At 39.5% G+C, this 15,483-nt stretch overlaps 1 protein-coding gene across 3 annotated transcripts in view; it reads right to left on the reverse strand.

The window, feature by feature from the left end:
- Positions 1–15,483, reverse strand: part of NR6A1 (nuclear receptor subfamily 6 group A member 1) — a 225,979-nt gene that overhangs the window by 63,229 nt on the left and 147,267 nt on the right. Inside the window, exon 1 of one of the 3 annotated variants that reach the window (XM_004757343.3) lies at positions 5,969–6,505. The exons of the other annotated variants lie outside the window; for them this stretch is intronic. Coding sequence (XP_004757400.1) covers positions 5,969–5,984 — 16 coding nt within the window. The 5' untranslated portion in view covers positions 5,985–6,505. Of the gene's footprint in view, positions 1–5,968; positions 6,506–15,483 lie in introns of those variants that run through there. 3 annotated transcript variants of the gene reach the window in all.

A 15,483-nucleotide genomic window follows, 5' to 3' on the forward strand; every position in this document is an offset into this window, starting at 1 on the left:
ATCCCAAGACCCTGAGATCCTGACCTGAGCTGAAGGCAGAGGCTTAACCCACTGAGCCAACCCAGGTGTGTCCAAGCTTTTCTCTTAACACACCTTTTCTTTCCGCACTGACTCATGTTTATGCACTTTGGGATTAAATGGCCACTGGGATGGTGTTTACTTTTTTCTTTTTTTAATATCCAAAACATGCATCTGCTATAGAATGGTTATTTAATGAACTGTAATTGACATTTAATAGATTACCCATAAGTTATCACTCCTTTGAAAAGCAAAGCTAGGATGCCTTAGCCATCACTCTGAGGGAACATGCTAAACCTCACAAATGGAAATTTTTTTGCTAACAGTGAATAGAATGCAAACAGAGTAATGCTGTTTAGAGTATTTCCCCACTTTTGCCAACTGCAATCCAGAGCTCTAATTTTATCATGTTAAGAAAAATATTTGAATATTCTATTTTGGAGCCATAAATTTGGAAGAAAACAAAATTTCAGAAATGTAGAGCAAGCTTAGTTTAAAAAAAAAACAACAACTAAAGAAATACAGGGCCCAAGTGAAACAAATCCTTCTGCCAGTTTTGAATGACGCTTTTGCAGCCAAATGTTCCTTGTCTCCTCACAATTGTTAATATCTGTTAAGTAACATTAACATTATTACCTCTTTGTGGTTCAAAACTGAGAGCTGCAATTCTAATTCACCTGTTTTCCCAGGGATTTGAATACAGTAAATGCTCAATGAATGTTGGCTAAATAAATTATCATTTTATACACAGAAATCAGAATATTGAGCCACTGATACAAGCTCTTAACCTCCAGAAGGCAGGGACATCAAAGATTGCAAAGTTAAAGAGGGCAGTGATTAGCATGATAACAATATTCCCAACTTTACCACTTCGTGGTAAAGCTTCTGAGAAGGGGCTATTAAACATGACCACGGTCACAGTCTTGGCATCTATTTATCTAGCAAACACACAGAAGGAGGTGGCCATCCTGACTATCCTTCCTTTCCTGTTGATTACTTAATCTGTGGGCTCACAGAACTCATCCCCTCTCCTTTTTCTTCTAATCTGCACAACTGTAAAAGACTCTCGTAGGGGAAAGAAAGCCACAAATTTTGCAGAGACACTGTCATTACTAATTATTTTTATTAGCCCAGGAACAGATTATTAGGGCAACAACTAGTTGTAAAGGAGAAGACTCAGCAGCTCATCTCACCAGTTACACATTTTCAAAGCTAAATTTCCAAAGGGCTCATCCCTGAATGTTGTTCCCTGAATGAACTAAAACAAAACATTTGTATGCCCAGCTGTGATATTGAGGGGCATGCAGACTTTTCTACTTGGAATATTAAACAGTACCAGCTACAGGCTCACCCAAAAGTCTTCTCCTTCCTAATCTCCCTAAACTTGACATTCTGTAAAACTCATTTCAATGTCAAAGCATGTTAAGCATGTGCTGAGCACTATGACAGAGGTTCTCTGAAATAAATCTTAGAGCAACACTGTGAGATTGGTATTACTATCCCCTGTTGTACATATGAGGAAATTGAGGCTCACAGAAGTGACAGAATCAGGCTGCTCAGATTCTTTCCCCAATACTGGGAATCCTGTAGCAAAGCAATGGTTGCAGCCAAGTTTTTAGGATACAGGTTTTTAGGATACTTGGGCAACAGAGGATGCGTCCTAACCATACAGATCAAGAGGTCTGCTCAGAGGCCATGAAAGTAGCAGCAGGTTTTATTTTTGTTTTTATTTCATTTTAATGGCTAAAAATCCTATAGGAATTCTTACTGGCCCCACTGAGAATCCACAAGAGGCCACCAGTCAGTTGACTCCTGACCTTCCATGCTTCTCATCCTAATTGATGCAAGGTCCTTGGATGACAGTGTGAGCATCAAGACCTTGTTAGAGTTAGCAATGACCTTTACATCTATCAGGCTTTTCAAAATACGTAAAACAGCTGTGCATCGGGAATGCCCCCAAATTCTCAACCATGAAATAGGAGTAGACGCATTTTTCCTAATTATGGTGTTTTTACCAACTCTTTGGACATGACTTTTTACATGGCTAAAAAATATTTGAGGAGTGGCTTGTTTTTCAATTGCCTAAGCAAACCACTGAGGCGTGCAGAAAGAAGACTCTAACAAACTGATTTCTCTTGCTTACAAAGAAAGCATAGCTAGTAGCAGGGGAGATAGGGAAAAGAGAACCATCTGAAAAAATTGGGGGGGAAGGGAGAATGTTTGGTTACCGTGCTTGTGCCTCTAATATTCTTTTGTTTTCCCACCTCATTGTATTAAGGATGCTAAATCAAACATGATTGCAGTGATGTTTGTGTGTGAAAATGACAAAAGCAATGGGCTAAAATCCCAACCTCATCTTGAACCCTGAAGACTTTTATGGCTTCTCCTTCAGTAGGCCCTCCCCCTTAAAGCACATTAAAGACCACATTGTTCAAAAGGGTCATGGTAGGTTTCATACCCCATTTTAATACAATGTAAATGGTAACTGAACTTCCAAGTTTTGTCAGTAATATCTGTATCTCTCTGGAAAATGCCCATTAAAGCAAAAGAACTCTTGGTTTAAGTATTAATGAAAAATGTAATGTATCACAGAGGCAAAAAAATGGTATCAAGGAGGTACTGAGATGATTAAGTTAGATTTTAATACATCATTTTCCCCAGAAAAGGGGTATCGGTGAGAGATGGGTTAAAAATATCCAGATGATCCCGTTAAGTGTCTACATATTCTCTCAAGCCTCAAAACTGTCCAGGAGACTGTGTCACCTCAACTCAAGAAGCATAAAATAAATTAAGCTTGGGACTCATTTCAACTGCAGGTCTTTCTCCTGCCCACCCCCCACCCCTGCCCTTATTCCATTAGCATGTCTGCAAGTCACAGTATGGACCCCACGTTGGTTTATGCATTCATTCCTGAAAGATTTCAAATGGTGAGAATGATAGTAGAGGCTCTTTCTGATTCCACTTTCCACAGCTGTTACCATCAGTTGTCACCAATACTTTGGGGGTTTAGTGGGAGAGAGGCAGCAATGACTCCATTACTCTTTCCAACAGCAATAAATAATTTGCATCATAAAAGCACCTACTGAACAACTGCCTTAGTCCTCTGAAAAAGGATACAGTAAAAAAGGAATGTTACAGGTGGGTTTGGGAAAGAAGAATTCAAAACCTGAAAAGCTAGACTGGAGTAAAATTACAACAATCTTGGTAGTGCTTTTAAAATCATAATTTCATTGGTGGAACTGCTCACTTTCCCAAACTCAGGTATCTCTGTTCAACACCCACATATAATATGCATTAAGATGTGACATGACATCATGAGTTAAATGCATTTTAAAATAAACCCTATGATTTTTGTAGATTTCTTGGCTATGAGTCTGGTTTAAATGATTTCAAAATAACCACTAAGAGCATCTGTTTAGTTCAGATGAAGTTTCATGAGCCAATACCAGCTGTTGGGGGAGGGATTTCACACAAGTGTTACTCAAATCCTAACCAAATTTTGTTTTTTTTCATTCCCTGAATGATGTTTCCAACCCCAGTAGGGTAAAGCAAACGTTAGAATTTGAAAAAGAAAGAAGAAAGGAAAAGGAGGGAAAAAGAAAGGAAGAGAAAGAAAAAGAAAGAAAAAGATTACTCAATGCATTGATGCATGTGACTAAGACCAAAATGATCACCCTCTCCAATTCAATACAGTATTAGCATGAGGACAAAAGGCGTTTAAAAATCAATTTGGAGTTATTTCTAGTGGGGACTGCATCATCCTAGCAAGTTGAGGAACGAGAACATTCCCAACATTAAAAGGGCACTCTTTTAAGTATTTTCTCCTTTAAGAGCAATCTGATTTTCACAAGGAATTCATTTGGTGGCATTGTTTTGGTTTTAGGTGTCTGTCCTGCCAGGCAGGGGCCATGCACAAGGGCCGCATCTATCTTGAAGTGTGCACAATGGCCTCTCTTGCGGCTCCCTTTCTGTTATTGATCCTTACAGATGCTCCAAGGCCCTTCCCCCACCTTTCTCCAAATCCCAACCCCCATTCTGAAAGATAGCTTAAGAAATAAGACTTCCTGCCTAGCGACTGGCAGGGCTGAAAGACCAGATTGTATGACTCCACAGATCAGGCCTGCCACAGTGAAAGCTTGAATAGAGTTAACCCTCTGTGAACTAAAACAAAACATTTGTATGCCCAGCTGTGACAAAGGTTAATTTAAATGGACAAGGGCCCGATATCTAAAACCAGGCAACACTTTTTTTACAGTAGCATTTTCACTCAACTCTTTTGTAAGTAGTCTGCTTTTGCTTTTTAAGCTTCCAAAGGTCTTCAGCTGGGATAATTCATTTTGCTATACTAGAATTATATACAGAAGATTCGGTTGAAAATTTTAAAATCCACTTCCTTGTTTTATAAGAGTTCTTGTTTTAGTACCATAATTTATTTTCTGTCATTGAACAGCTAGGGAAAATCAAAGTTTCAATACTTAATTAAATAAGAAGTGAGGGAGAACTTTCCCTTCAAATCTTTTCTTCTTTCAGAACTTGTGGACCATACAGCACTAGGAGATTCAAGCTGGTTGGAAAAATACCCAAATCCTCCAGGGCTATCTCTTCCAAACTTATGCAACCACCACTCTGGTATCTCTGCCTGCCCTTAAACTCCTATTTTAATGGGTCCAGAGCAAATCTTACTTCTTAAATGACTCCTTTTTGGAAAAGCTAGTATACCCAGAATACAATGAATTTTTGTGTATTTTGGGAGAAGAAGAGGAAGCTGTTCAAAATTTAAAATAACAGGAATTGCATGTAACCAATAATTTCTACAAACATTTCTGTTCCCACTAATAGACACTAAAAACCAATGAGATTGTAATTCTGGCAGATATGGTGCTGGGAGAGAATATATAGGAAGTATTACTATGAAGAATAATGTTGTTTGAGAGAAGACCGGTTCCTCTTCCCTGGATGTGTGCGTCCTCAGAGTGAGAACGAAACTGCAAAGCTGCCTGTGGCAGATGTTAGCCATGCTGCACGGGGCTAGGAAGCTTTCCTAGGACTAGCTATTTATTAGTTAATGTCCTAGAAATTTACTAACTTCCTCAAATCTGAAACTCTTCTGGCTATAGCTCAACAGAGCTTGTCTACAAGAAAGAAAACTTTTGGCAAAGTCTTAGACTCTGTATTTTCTAAACACAGCAAACAAATACAAGAAATCTTTAATGCTAAGATTCATCTTCTAGCTGTTTCTTTAACTGTGTATCTGGTCCAGATAATAAAGTTGTGGGGCACTAGGGTTTCCTCATACAAGTAGGAGCTTATCTCTGAATATACAAATCACAATACCAACTAGTTGATATTAAGGAAACACACACGAATCTACCCATTTTAAAAACAACCTACTTAAAAAGAAATTAGCAGTGGCTTAGTCTTATACCCCAAACCGTAAAATATCTAAATTCCCCCAAAGGAAATGAGGCTGCCTTATCAACAGCCCCATGACCCCAATACTATCTATAATTACAGTACTAAATAAGGCTTTCACAGATGGTGAACTGGATTAAGGAATTTAACATATAAACAAATTCTGTCAAGAGGTAAACAGAACAATTTTTTTTATAAAATGTAAACTTTACCTAAGGACTGTGATGTAAAATTAAGCTTAAAATTTTTTCAAGTCACTATAAAACTTACACCCAGTTTGTTTTTTTTCTTTTTTGTGTACTCTTTCTCTTACAATCATCAACCACAACAATCAATTTACTACATCTCTCCCTCACTTTTCTTTCAATCCAAAACATTTTCATGCTTACATGAAAACTTGTTGGCTGAATTCTGCTAAGATACAAAAACGGAGTGAACTGCCTCCCTCCTCCCTCAAGGCTACTATTTGTTCTGAGCGTTCAAAGGAAATTTCTAAACCTCAGATTTGGGCCCAAACTTAAACAGTCAGTTCCTTTACCTTCCCATGTCTCCATTTCATGCTTCTGGGAGTCTGTTGAGAAGTTCTATCGCAGCCATGAAGAAACAGAGATTACGGGACAAGTCCAGCTTGATGACTACCCTTCCGACACTTGGCCAATTTCTCTCTTAGCTGGGACTACAACAGTCATCCTCACAGGTCAGTTTACAAGCCAGTCATGTGATTAGAAAGTTCAGGCGCTAAGGTCACAATGTGTATGGAGTTCGTTTATTACCAAAGGTTATCTAAGTGGAGCTGATAGACTTATTTTCTTTTTTAACAATACTGCCTAGAGTATCTCTCTGAAAAGTACTATGTGAACATGTAACAGGAAATACTCGTCTGGCCTTCCTTAAATTGAGATCCTAAAATAAAAAGGGAGCATTTTAGAAGACTTGATCTTCATCTAATTTAGAAGAGTTCTAATACATGGAGCGTTCCCCCTTTTTTCTTTCAAGAGCTATTGTATACTCTATTTTCCTATATTCTGGACTAGAAAATTTAGAGTTGAAATATTTGACACAAGGAAAAGACAAAGCAAAAACTCCATGTTATGCATGGATGGGGGGGGAGGGTAAGACTGGGATTCCCTGCTTTTTGTCATTATAATAAACAGTGACAAGGCAAATTCTTCTGAGAAAATTAAAACCTGAAGCTCTGAGTTATTGTGCAGGGCTCTCTTTAATTTTGGTCCTTAATTTCCATGCTCTGGTTATATTATACACACTAGTTTGAAAGAACGTAGAGAAAGAAAACTACGTCTGCAAAATCTTTTAGAAAGCATGATGGTTAGAAATATCCCCTGCCCCCAGCCAAAAGCTTAACTCTTTAAGCTACCTGCTTCATTCCCTTAGAACTCCTAAGATCTTAAGCAATCTTGTGCTATGCCTCCTTGCTGGGGAAGCATGCCAGTAATACAGCAGAGTATGTATGCTTATTTATGCTCAAACTCTGCCACAGAGCTGCAGGGGCTGGCAAATCTGAGCCGTATGCTAATGATATGATGTCAAACAGCAGCTATCCATTCAGACAACAGAACACTAATTACAGGGCGAATTCCTGAGAGAAGGTGGTATGACCTAAGGACTGACTGATTTCAGGGATAAACTCTTTTTAACTATGCAAAATGTTTCACACTATGAAATCTCCCTTTCTCCCTAGCCTTGGGAGTAACTTAAGGCCAAGCACATTCTGTAACAGTGTTCCAGAAAAGGAGACCCTTCTTGGGGTGGGAGAGGAATCTGTCACTTGGCACCCATACAAACTGAATGGCAAATATTGCTAGCACAGTTACGAGAGGGCTTTTCCAACTAGTAGAGACCATTAGGATCATCTTACAAAGTAGGACCTAAAGAGAAAGTAACCAATGATTTAGAGGAGAAAAGGCTATGCTTTGTTGCCTAAAAATATATGTTCTGCCACTGCCACCACATATCTCACCACAATACAAATACAACAGCCAGTTTTCAAACTCCTCTAAGAGATTAACATTTTCTTCATAGTCTCTGTGGAATTAAGTGCAGTTCTTACAATTTTAGTAAAGTGACTATAAAAAGAATGAGGGGGAAAATCTGAACAAAGGGAAGGTCTACCAGCAAAAAGCTATTCAATGGGGAACACTCATTCAAAGGGCAGCTCTCTGCCTCCCTGAAGGACACAGGTATATCTAAAACTCAGTATCTGCATCTAATAGAGTACATGTAGTAAGCATCTTTGCTTTATTGTACCAACTTTTGGAGGAAAGATCAAAGGGGAAGCTATTCGTCGGGCTCCCAGATCAAGACTAAAGCAATGCCCTTGATTTTTAAGGTCAGCCTCTCTCTCTCTCTCTCTCTTTTTTTTTAAAATTTATTTATTTGACAGACAGAGATCACAAGTAAGCAGAGAGACAGAAGGAAGCAGGCTCCCCGCCAAGCAGAGAGCCCGATGTGGGGCTCGATCCCAGGACCCTGATATCACGACCCGAGCTGAAGGCAGAGGCTCTAACCCACTGAGCCACCCAGCTGCCCCCTCTCTTTTTAAAATATTTTATTTATTTGAGAGATAGAGAGAGTGCACACCTGAGAGAGCACAAGCAGTGAAGAAGGAGAAGCAGGCTGCCCATCAAGCAGGGAGCCTGATGTGGGGCTCAGTGCCAGGACTCTGGGATTGTGACCTGAGCCAAAGGTAGCCGATTAACCGACTGAGCCACCCAGGTGCCCCTAAGGCTAGGTTTGAGTAATAATCTTTGATACACCCATAAGCCTGGGAACAAATCTTTAACATAGCTTAAGAAGATGGGTAATCTTCATCTTTAGATATAGAGTCATAAACTTCACATCCTCAGTCCCACAGGTTTCTTAAAAAGTCCTTTATAGGTTCTATTGGGAGTAGGAGAAAGAGAACATGAACATACATCTCATTTGCCAAGTGAATCCAAAAGACAAACTGTAAATATTAACCAGGGGTCCCAGTAAGATTGTTAAAAACAACTACATACAAGAAAAATAATTTTATTTTTTATTTTTATTTTATTATTTTTAAAAGATTTTATTTATTTATTTATTTGACAGAGATCACAAGTAGACAGAGAGGCAGAAGGCAGGGCGGCGAGGGGAGGGAGGGAAGCTCCCTGCTGAGCCGAGAGCCCGTTGTGGGGCTCCTGTGGCTCCATCCCAGAAGCCTGGGATCATGACCTGAGCTGAAGGCAGAGGCTTTAACCCACTGAGCCACCCAGCACCCCTTACTTTATTTTTTTTTTTTTTTAAAGATTTTATTTATTTATTTGTCAGAGAGAGGGAGAGTGAGAGCTAGCACAGGCAGACAGAGTGGAAGGCAGAGGCAGAGGGAGAAGCAGGCTCCCTGCGGAGCAAGGAGCCCGATGTGGGACTTGATCCCAGGACGCTGGGATCATGACCTGAGCCGAAGGCAGCTGCTTAACCAACTGAGCCACCCAGGCATCCCCCTTACTTTATTTTTTAAAGATTTTATTTATTTGTCAGAGAAAGAGAGCACCCAAGAGCACAAGCAGAGGGAGTGACAGGCAGAGGGAGAAGCAGACTGCCCCCTGAGCATGGAGCCCAGTGCGGTACTCAATCCCAGGACGCTGGGATCATGACCTGAGCCAAAGGCAGCCACTCAACTGACTGACTTCTCCTAGGCATCCCAAGAAAAATAATTTTAAAGATTAAAAGCATTTCTAGGGGCGCCTGGGTGGCTCAGTGGGTTAAAGCCTCTGCCTTCGGCTCAGGTCATGATCCCAGGGTCCTGGGATCGAGCCCCGCATCGGGCTGTCCACTCCGCGGAGAGCCTGCTTCCTCCTCTCTCTCTCTCTCTCTGCCTGCCTCTCTGCCTACTTGTGATCTCTGTCTGTCAAATAAATCAATAAAAATCTTAAAAAAAAAAAAAAGCATTTCTAGAATTTATTAATGGGAAGGAGAGAAAAGAAAATAAGAAAATAAGAAACCAGCAACATTTTTACTTCCTAATACTAACTTTGTAACGTAGAAAAAAGTAGATGAACAAAATTCTACATCTAACCATTTATATTCTGCTTATCTAACAGAATTCAAAAATTGAGTCTGAATTATGGCAGAACCTTAGTGAATCTTGCAAGAGACTGGTTCCACTTTCATTTTATAGATGGGGAAACTGAAGCCCAATGAAAGGAAAAGGCAGGAGCCATAAGAGCAACAATGGAGGAAATATCTAGTCCCTTATTTTTTCCATTATACCACATATCTTGAACAGGAAAAAAAAACAAACAAACAAAAAAAACAAAAAAACCCTCTTCTCAGATGTTACTATTCAACATTATTTCCCATCTGTTTATTATTCAAATGGTAGCTTTCAAAGAAGACTGAAGATTCTGAAGCTAAAGGGAGGTATCAAGATGTAATATGCTTGGTTTTTCAATGTAAGACAAAAGAGAGCCATTCTAACAGCCACCCAATCACTGGAATCAGTTCAGACTTAATTTTAAGAAGTTTCACCAAAAATGTGATGCGAAGTGAAAACCATGTGACCACTATGACGGAGGAGGCCTAGTTAGAAAATCTCTATCCATCTCAGAAAATAAGAAATATTCAGAGAATATTTTAAATTCCTTTTTAGCCTTGCAAACAACAAAAAACAAGAGTCCAAGGTCTCAGTTTCTCATCTGTCAGATCTTTGATACAGACATCCCCTATGGCAAGGGAAAGAGCTGAATTCAACTGAACAGGAATAAGGAAACACAGCCAGGTGAAATCCATACTATCTAGGACTAACAAGCAAACCTCTTGAGTGCAGAAAAAGAACAAGAAGAACAAAGAACATACTTAGATATGATTTCCAGTTTTGCCTTTTATCATGGAGTTGGAGAAGGGAATTCACAGTTCAGGAAACAAGAAACAAACAAACAAACAAAAAAATAACTCAGAGTGGTAAACTAAAAATATTTCAGAAATTGGGATTTTCATCCAATTCTACAGACATTAGTTGAGCGTCTACTATAAGCTAGGCTTATGCTGCCTGAGACAACTGAAATTAGTATTATGTGATCCTAGCCCTAAAGGTGCTCAACATCTGCTGACTTCTCCAGCTTCACTTTCTACCACTCCACACTAACCCACTTATAGTATAAGCATAACTAAACAGATAACTGATTATTGGATGTTATGAGTGGTATAACAGAAGTACATATAAAGTAGTATAACAGAAGGTACCAAGTGTTAAGGAAACACAGAAGAATGCATAATTCATCAGACTGGAGATATAGAGAGGACCTTACATTTGAGCTGAACCTTGTAGTTCTGCAAGTAGACAGGTAGCAAAGGTATTTCAGGACTTGAAGGGAGGAGTAGAACTGGGCAAATCTCAGAAGATTTTTTTTTTATTTAAAAGATTTTATTTATTTATTTGACAGACAGAGATCACAAGTAAGCAGAGAAGCAGGCAGAAAGAGAGAGAGGAGGAAGCAGGCTCCCCATGGAGGAGAGAGCCTGATGTGGGGCTCGATCCCAGAACCCTGGGATCATGACCTGACCTGAAGGCAAAGGCTTTAACCCACTGAGCCACCCAGGCGCCCCTCAAAAGAATTTTTAATACTTTTTAGTACCTATGCAATAAAGTCATGAATGAAATCTGTATGCAGAAAAGTAACATGACTATCTTAAGGAAGAAAAGACTACAGGATGTGATTTAAAAATCACCTTATACAACAACCAAATGCAATGTATATAGCTTATTTGGATCCTGATTTGCACAAATCAAGTGTAGAAATATATTTTTGAGACAATCAAGGCAATTTAAATATGAGTAGGACATTTAATTACATCAGTTTCCCAACCACAGATTGATCAGGTTCCCAACCACAGACTGAAGAACTGGGAAAGAGGAAGCCCTCCCTCCATATAAAAAAAAAAAATTTCCATGGGGTGCCTGGGTGGCTCAGTTAGTTAAGTATCTGCCTTCGGCTCAGGTCATGATCCCAGGGTCCTGGGATTGAGCCCCATGTCGGGTTCCCTGCTCAGCGGGGAGCCTGCTTCTCCCTTCTGCCATTCTCCCAGCTTGCGCTCTTTGGTTCTATCTCCCTGTCAAATAAATAAATAAAATCTTTAATAAAAAATAATTCTCCAGTCAAGATTTTGTATGTAAAATTGTAAAGTATCACAATCAAGAACAGATTACAGTATGAATAATCAGTCCCTTCTGAATAAATAGAAAAATAACCAGATATATAGTTCAAACAAACAAAATATATGCAAACAAAAATGTAGTTAACTATTATGTCTCCTGAGAAGTCTGAAAAGGCTGAAAAAGTCATCCCATACACCATGCCTGCGTGTTTACCTTCTTCACAATTAAGACCTAGGCCAGCCCAGAGGGTAATGGAAATAAACACTGTAGCTCTGTATACAGAATAGCTCAAACTGTTATTAAGCCTCATGTGCAAATGAAGTTTAAAAAAAAGAGAGAGAGAGTTAAGAAGTAAAAACAAGACTTAGGGGCAGGTCAAATGGACAGATAACTTTCTCGTGGTGCTTCTTGAAAGGAAAACCACTTGAAGCCCAGTAGTTTCTGGACAGACTAGTTTCAACCCTGACTTCTCAAATGGTTTCATTTTCTATCCATCCATCTGCCTAACCCAGAGGGGGAAAAAGTCAGATAACACAAGAGGTTTCTGTCAATAAGTAATTAAGTTCAACGTAAGAGAGGAAACGGCAAAGGCCTGTAAGGTGTGCGACCACTACTACCATCACTCTGCACCACCAGTAACTGTGGCATAAGCTCACTTAGAGAATAAAGGTCCACACTCCCCACACCCTTTACAATCCAGCCCCTGCTGATCTCTCTGGCTTTATCTATCACCACTCCCTGTAAGTGCACAGCACTCCAGCCATACTGACCCACTTGGAGTGCAAGCATGCTACTATTCCATCTGCCTGGAGTAACTCTTCTTACTACTTCCTTATTGCTTCCACTAATACTTACTCATCTTTCTGGAATCAATTTAAATATCTGCTGCTCTGTGAGGCATTCTAAGACTCCATCCTCTCAGCCCCCAAATCAGACAAAGTCAAATCACACCCTTCTTGTTTCCACCTGGATCCCTAAAATACACCACAATACAAATCACTTAGTGTTTTTATTTACAGTTCCATATTCATTATTAATCTGAATATACGCCCCCCCCCCCCCGCCACCGCCAAAGAGTCAAGCCTTGGTAATCCCAGGGTCCAGCCTTGGGTTTTTAGCAGATTGCAGGCATTATGCTAAAGCAATTAGAAGGCTCTCGGTGCATGTGTTGTGTGGGTGGATGGATAGTGTGCAGTTCCTTCATTAAACTTAACCATGTGTTAATACTCTATTTCATTTCCACATTTTCTAACTCCTTACTTCATAGGAGGAATTTTCCCCTGATGAACTCTACTTCAGATCCCTTTATGTGTCAGGCCCTTTGTTTTCTATGATTTGTAAGCCTACGTGACACTGAATCTTCCAATAAATAAAGGTCCAGCACTGGTTGTATATTTCTAGCCAGGATGTCCTATTTGCGGAGTTCCTATATTAGTGTGGAGTCATATGTTGCCGGTGATCTTTTGATTAACATGTATAACTTGTTAGATTCCAAGCTATATGAAGGCCGAGACTGTGCCCCTTATTCTTGTTCACCTTTATGTTCCCAGTGTGCTCCTAGTACTCGACATAAACTGGTGCTTAATGAATATTTGTTGACTAAAGGAAGGAAGAAAGAAAATAGTTACACTTCAGAGAGCAGGAATATGGAAGAAGAAAAGAAAATGTCAAGAGTACAAATATTCACAAAAAGGATTACACGAGGCCACTCCTGCAAAGCCAAAACCAGTTCACCTAACCTCAATTCCAATTCCAGTAAATCCTACCCATACACACAGTTCTCCTCTAATTGAGGGACTGGGTGTAATAAATCTGAAAACCAACAGGACCGGTTGTAAACCAGCCAAGTGGCAATCCTACCTGCAACCAACCCCGTCTTCCTACTCTACTAGAGATTGAACCTGACTCTAAGGATAGGCACAAGAGAGAAGGCAATAGGGGTTTACTAATCTTGCTCTGGGGTAGAATGTGGCTTCTGACAGCAAAGAGACTGATTTTTATCAAACAAAATATCTGAGTCAACTACACATAGCAACTGAGCCCTATCCTGGGTCCTGGAGTCATGGATTGCTCCCCTGAGCCTTACATCTTGATATCTAGCTGCCTCCTGGGCATCTCCACCTAGAGATCATAATTACGTCAGACATGTCCAGACACAACCTCTCTTTAAAACCTGCTCTTCTTTCTGAGCTCCCTGTTTCAGTGAATGGCCTCAACTCCCAAGCCAAAAGGACTCTTTCCTTGACTCCTTTTCCCCCCTTTGACCTCACCCACATTCAACCTGCCATCATTCCTCTTTTCTATCCCCTCAGAAAGCTGCCAAAACACCCATTCTCTACCCAAAGATGGACAATTTGAGTATCCTTAAAAAAAGTTACAATTAACAGAAGCACAAATGTTTAAATCCAAAATTATTAATAATTCTAAAAACATTCATTTGCCACTATTGAAAGATGTTAGGGAACCAACAGAGCATTTTGAAAATTTTTACATAAAGGGAAAGAATCATGCCTTTCCTAGGTGAAATATACCACAGGGAAATAAATACCTATGGAAAAATTTCTCTCCATAGAAGCATACCAGAAAATAAGTGAACAAAAAATACTGGAATTAGAATATTACTATGAAATAATGGATCCTAGATCCTACAAACAGCTAAAATAACAAGAGAAAAAGGATGTAATGGATCCTACTAACAGCTAAAATAACAAGAGAAAAAGGCAGTAATACATATTCTGATGTAAGAACTCAATACCCCCATGAGACAGTAGTCTTGCCAAAAAAGTTGAATCTGAAGATGGTCATGCCTCTAGATCTAACTACTGAAATAAAAAAACTACTACAGAGGAACATATTCATCTATAACACAAAGATGCAATTAGCAAAATCTGGGTTGTGGTAAACTCAACAAGACAAATTACTCAATCTCTCAAATTAAATTAGAAGAAAAAAAGATGGAGGAGAAATCTGTAGGTAAAAAATCTTTTAGAGATGGGGCAGTCTGGGTGGCTCAGTGGGTTAAGCCTCCAGCTTCGGCTCAGGTCATGATCCCAGGGTCCTGGGATCGAGTCCTGCTCTCTGCTCAGCGGGGAGCCTGCTTCCTCTCTCTCCCTCTGCCTACCTTTCTGCCTACTTGTGATCTCTCTCTCTATCAAATAAATAAATAAAATCTTAAAAAAAATCTTTTAGAGATATATATTGGAATCTTAATGGATAAAATAATATTATACCTAAGATTTGCTTCAAAATAATATGGAAGGGGAGAAAGTAATTGATGAGACAGAATTAGACACTAGATGGATGACAGCTATTGAGGATGGGAACATGGTTCATTATATTACTTTATGTATTTCTATGTATGTATAAAATCTAATAATATTAAGTAAAATAAGCAAATCTTCCTGAACCCATATATTTATTTTCATCTCCACTGTACTATTCTTGGCCACCATTATCTCTCATCTGGTTTATTTCAAGAGCTTCATTATAGGTTTGTCTTGTTAGTTCCTACTTTTTTCTACATGTCTTTTCTCCATCCCTGTCTCATCATACCCTCCCCCCGACTGCCCCCTACCTCCGAAATCCATTCTCTACTCTGGCTGCTTTCTAAAACTCAAATAAAACTCTGACATTCCCACTTCAAACCTGTCACTGCTTTCAGAATAAAACACCTTCCCAAGCTTATGAGAGTCTTCGTGATCAAGTCCCTCACCAACCTCTCCATTCTCTCTTATTATATTCCCAACGTTCTCAACAAATAGCGTTACTGCCGTTTCCTCAATGTACCTTTGCATGCGCTGTTCCTTCTGCCTGGCTAGTTTCATGAATCATTTAATTCTAGGCTAATTCAGACATTACAATCATCAATTCTTCCCTACCCTAATGGTTCTAATCCTATTAATTTTTACAATTTCACC

Source organism: Mustela putorius, unplaced genomic scaffold, assembly GCF_011764305.1.
Source record: "Mustela putorius furo isolate JIRA1106 unplaced genomic scaffold, ASM1176430v1.1 tig00000596_pilon_pilon_pilon, whole genome shotgun sequence".
Taxonomy (NCBI): domain Eukaryota; kingdom Metazoa; phylum Chordata; class Mammalia; order Carnivora; family Mustelidae; genus Mustela; species Mustela putorius.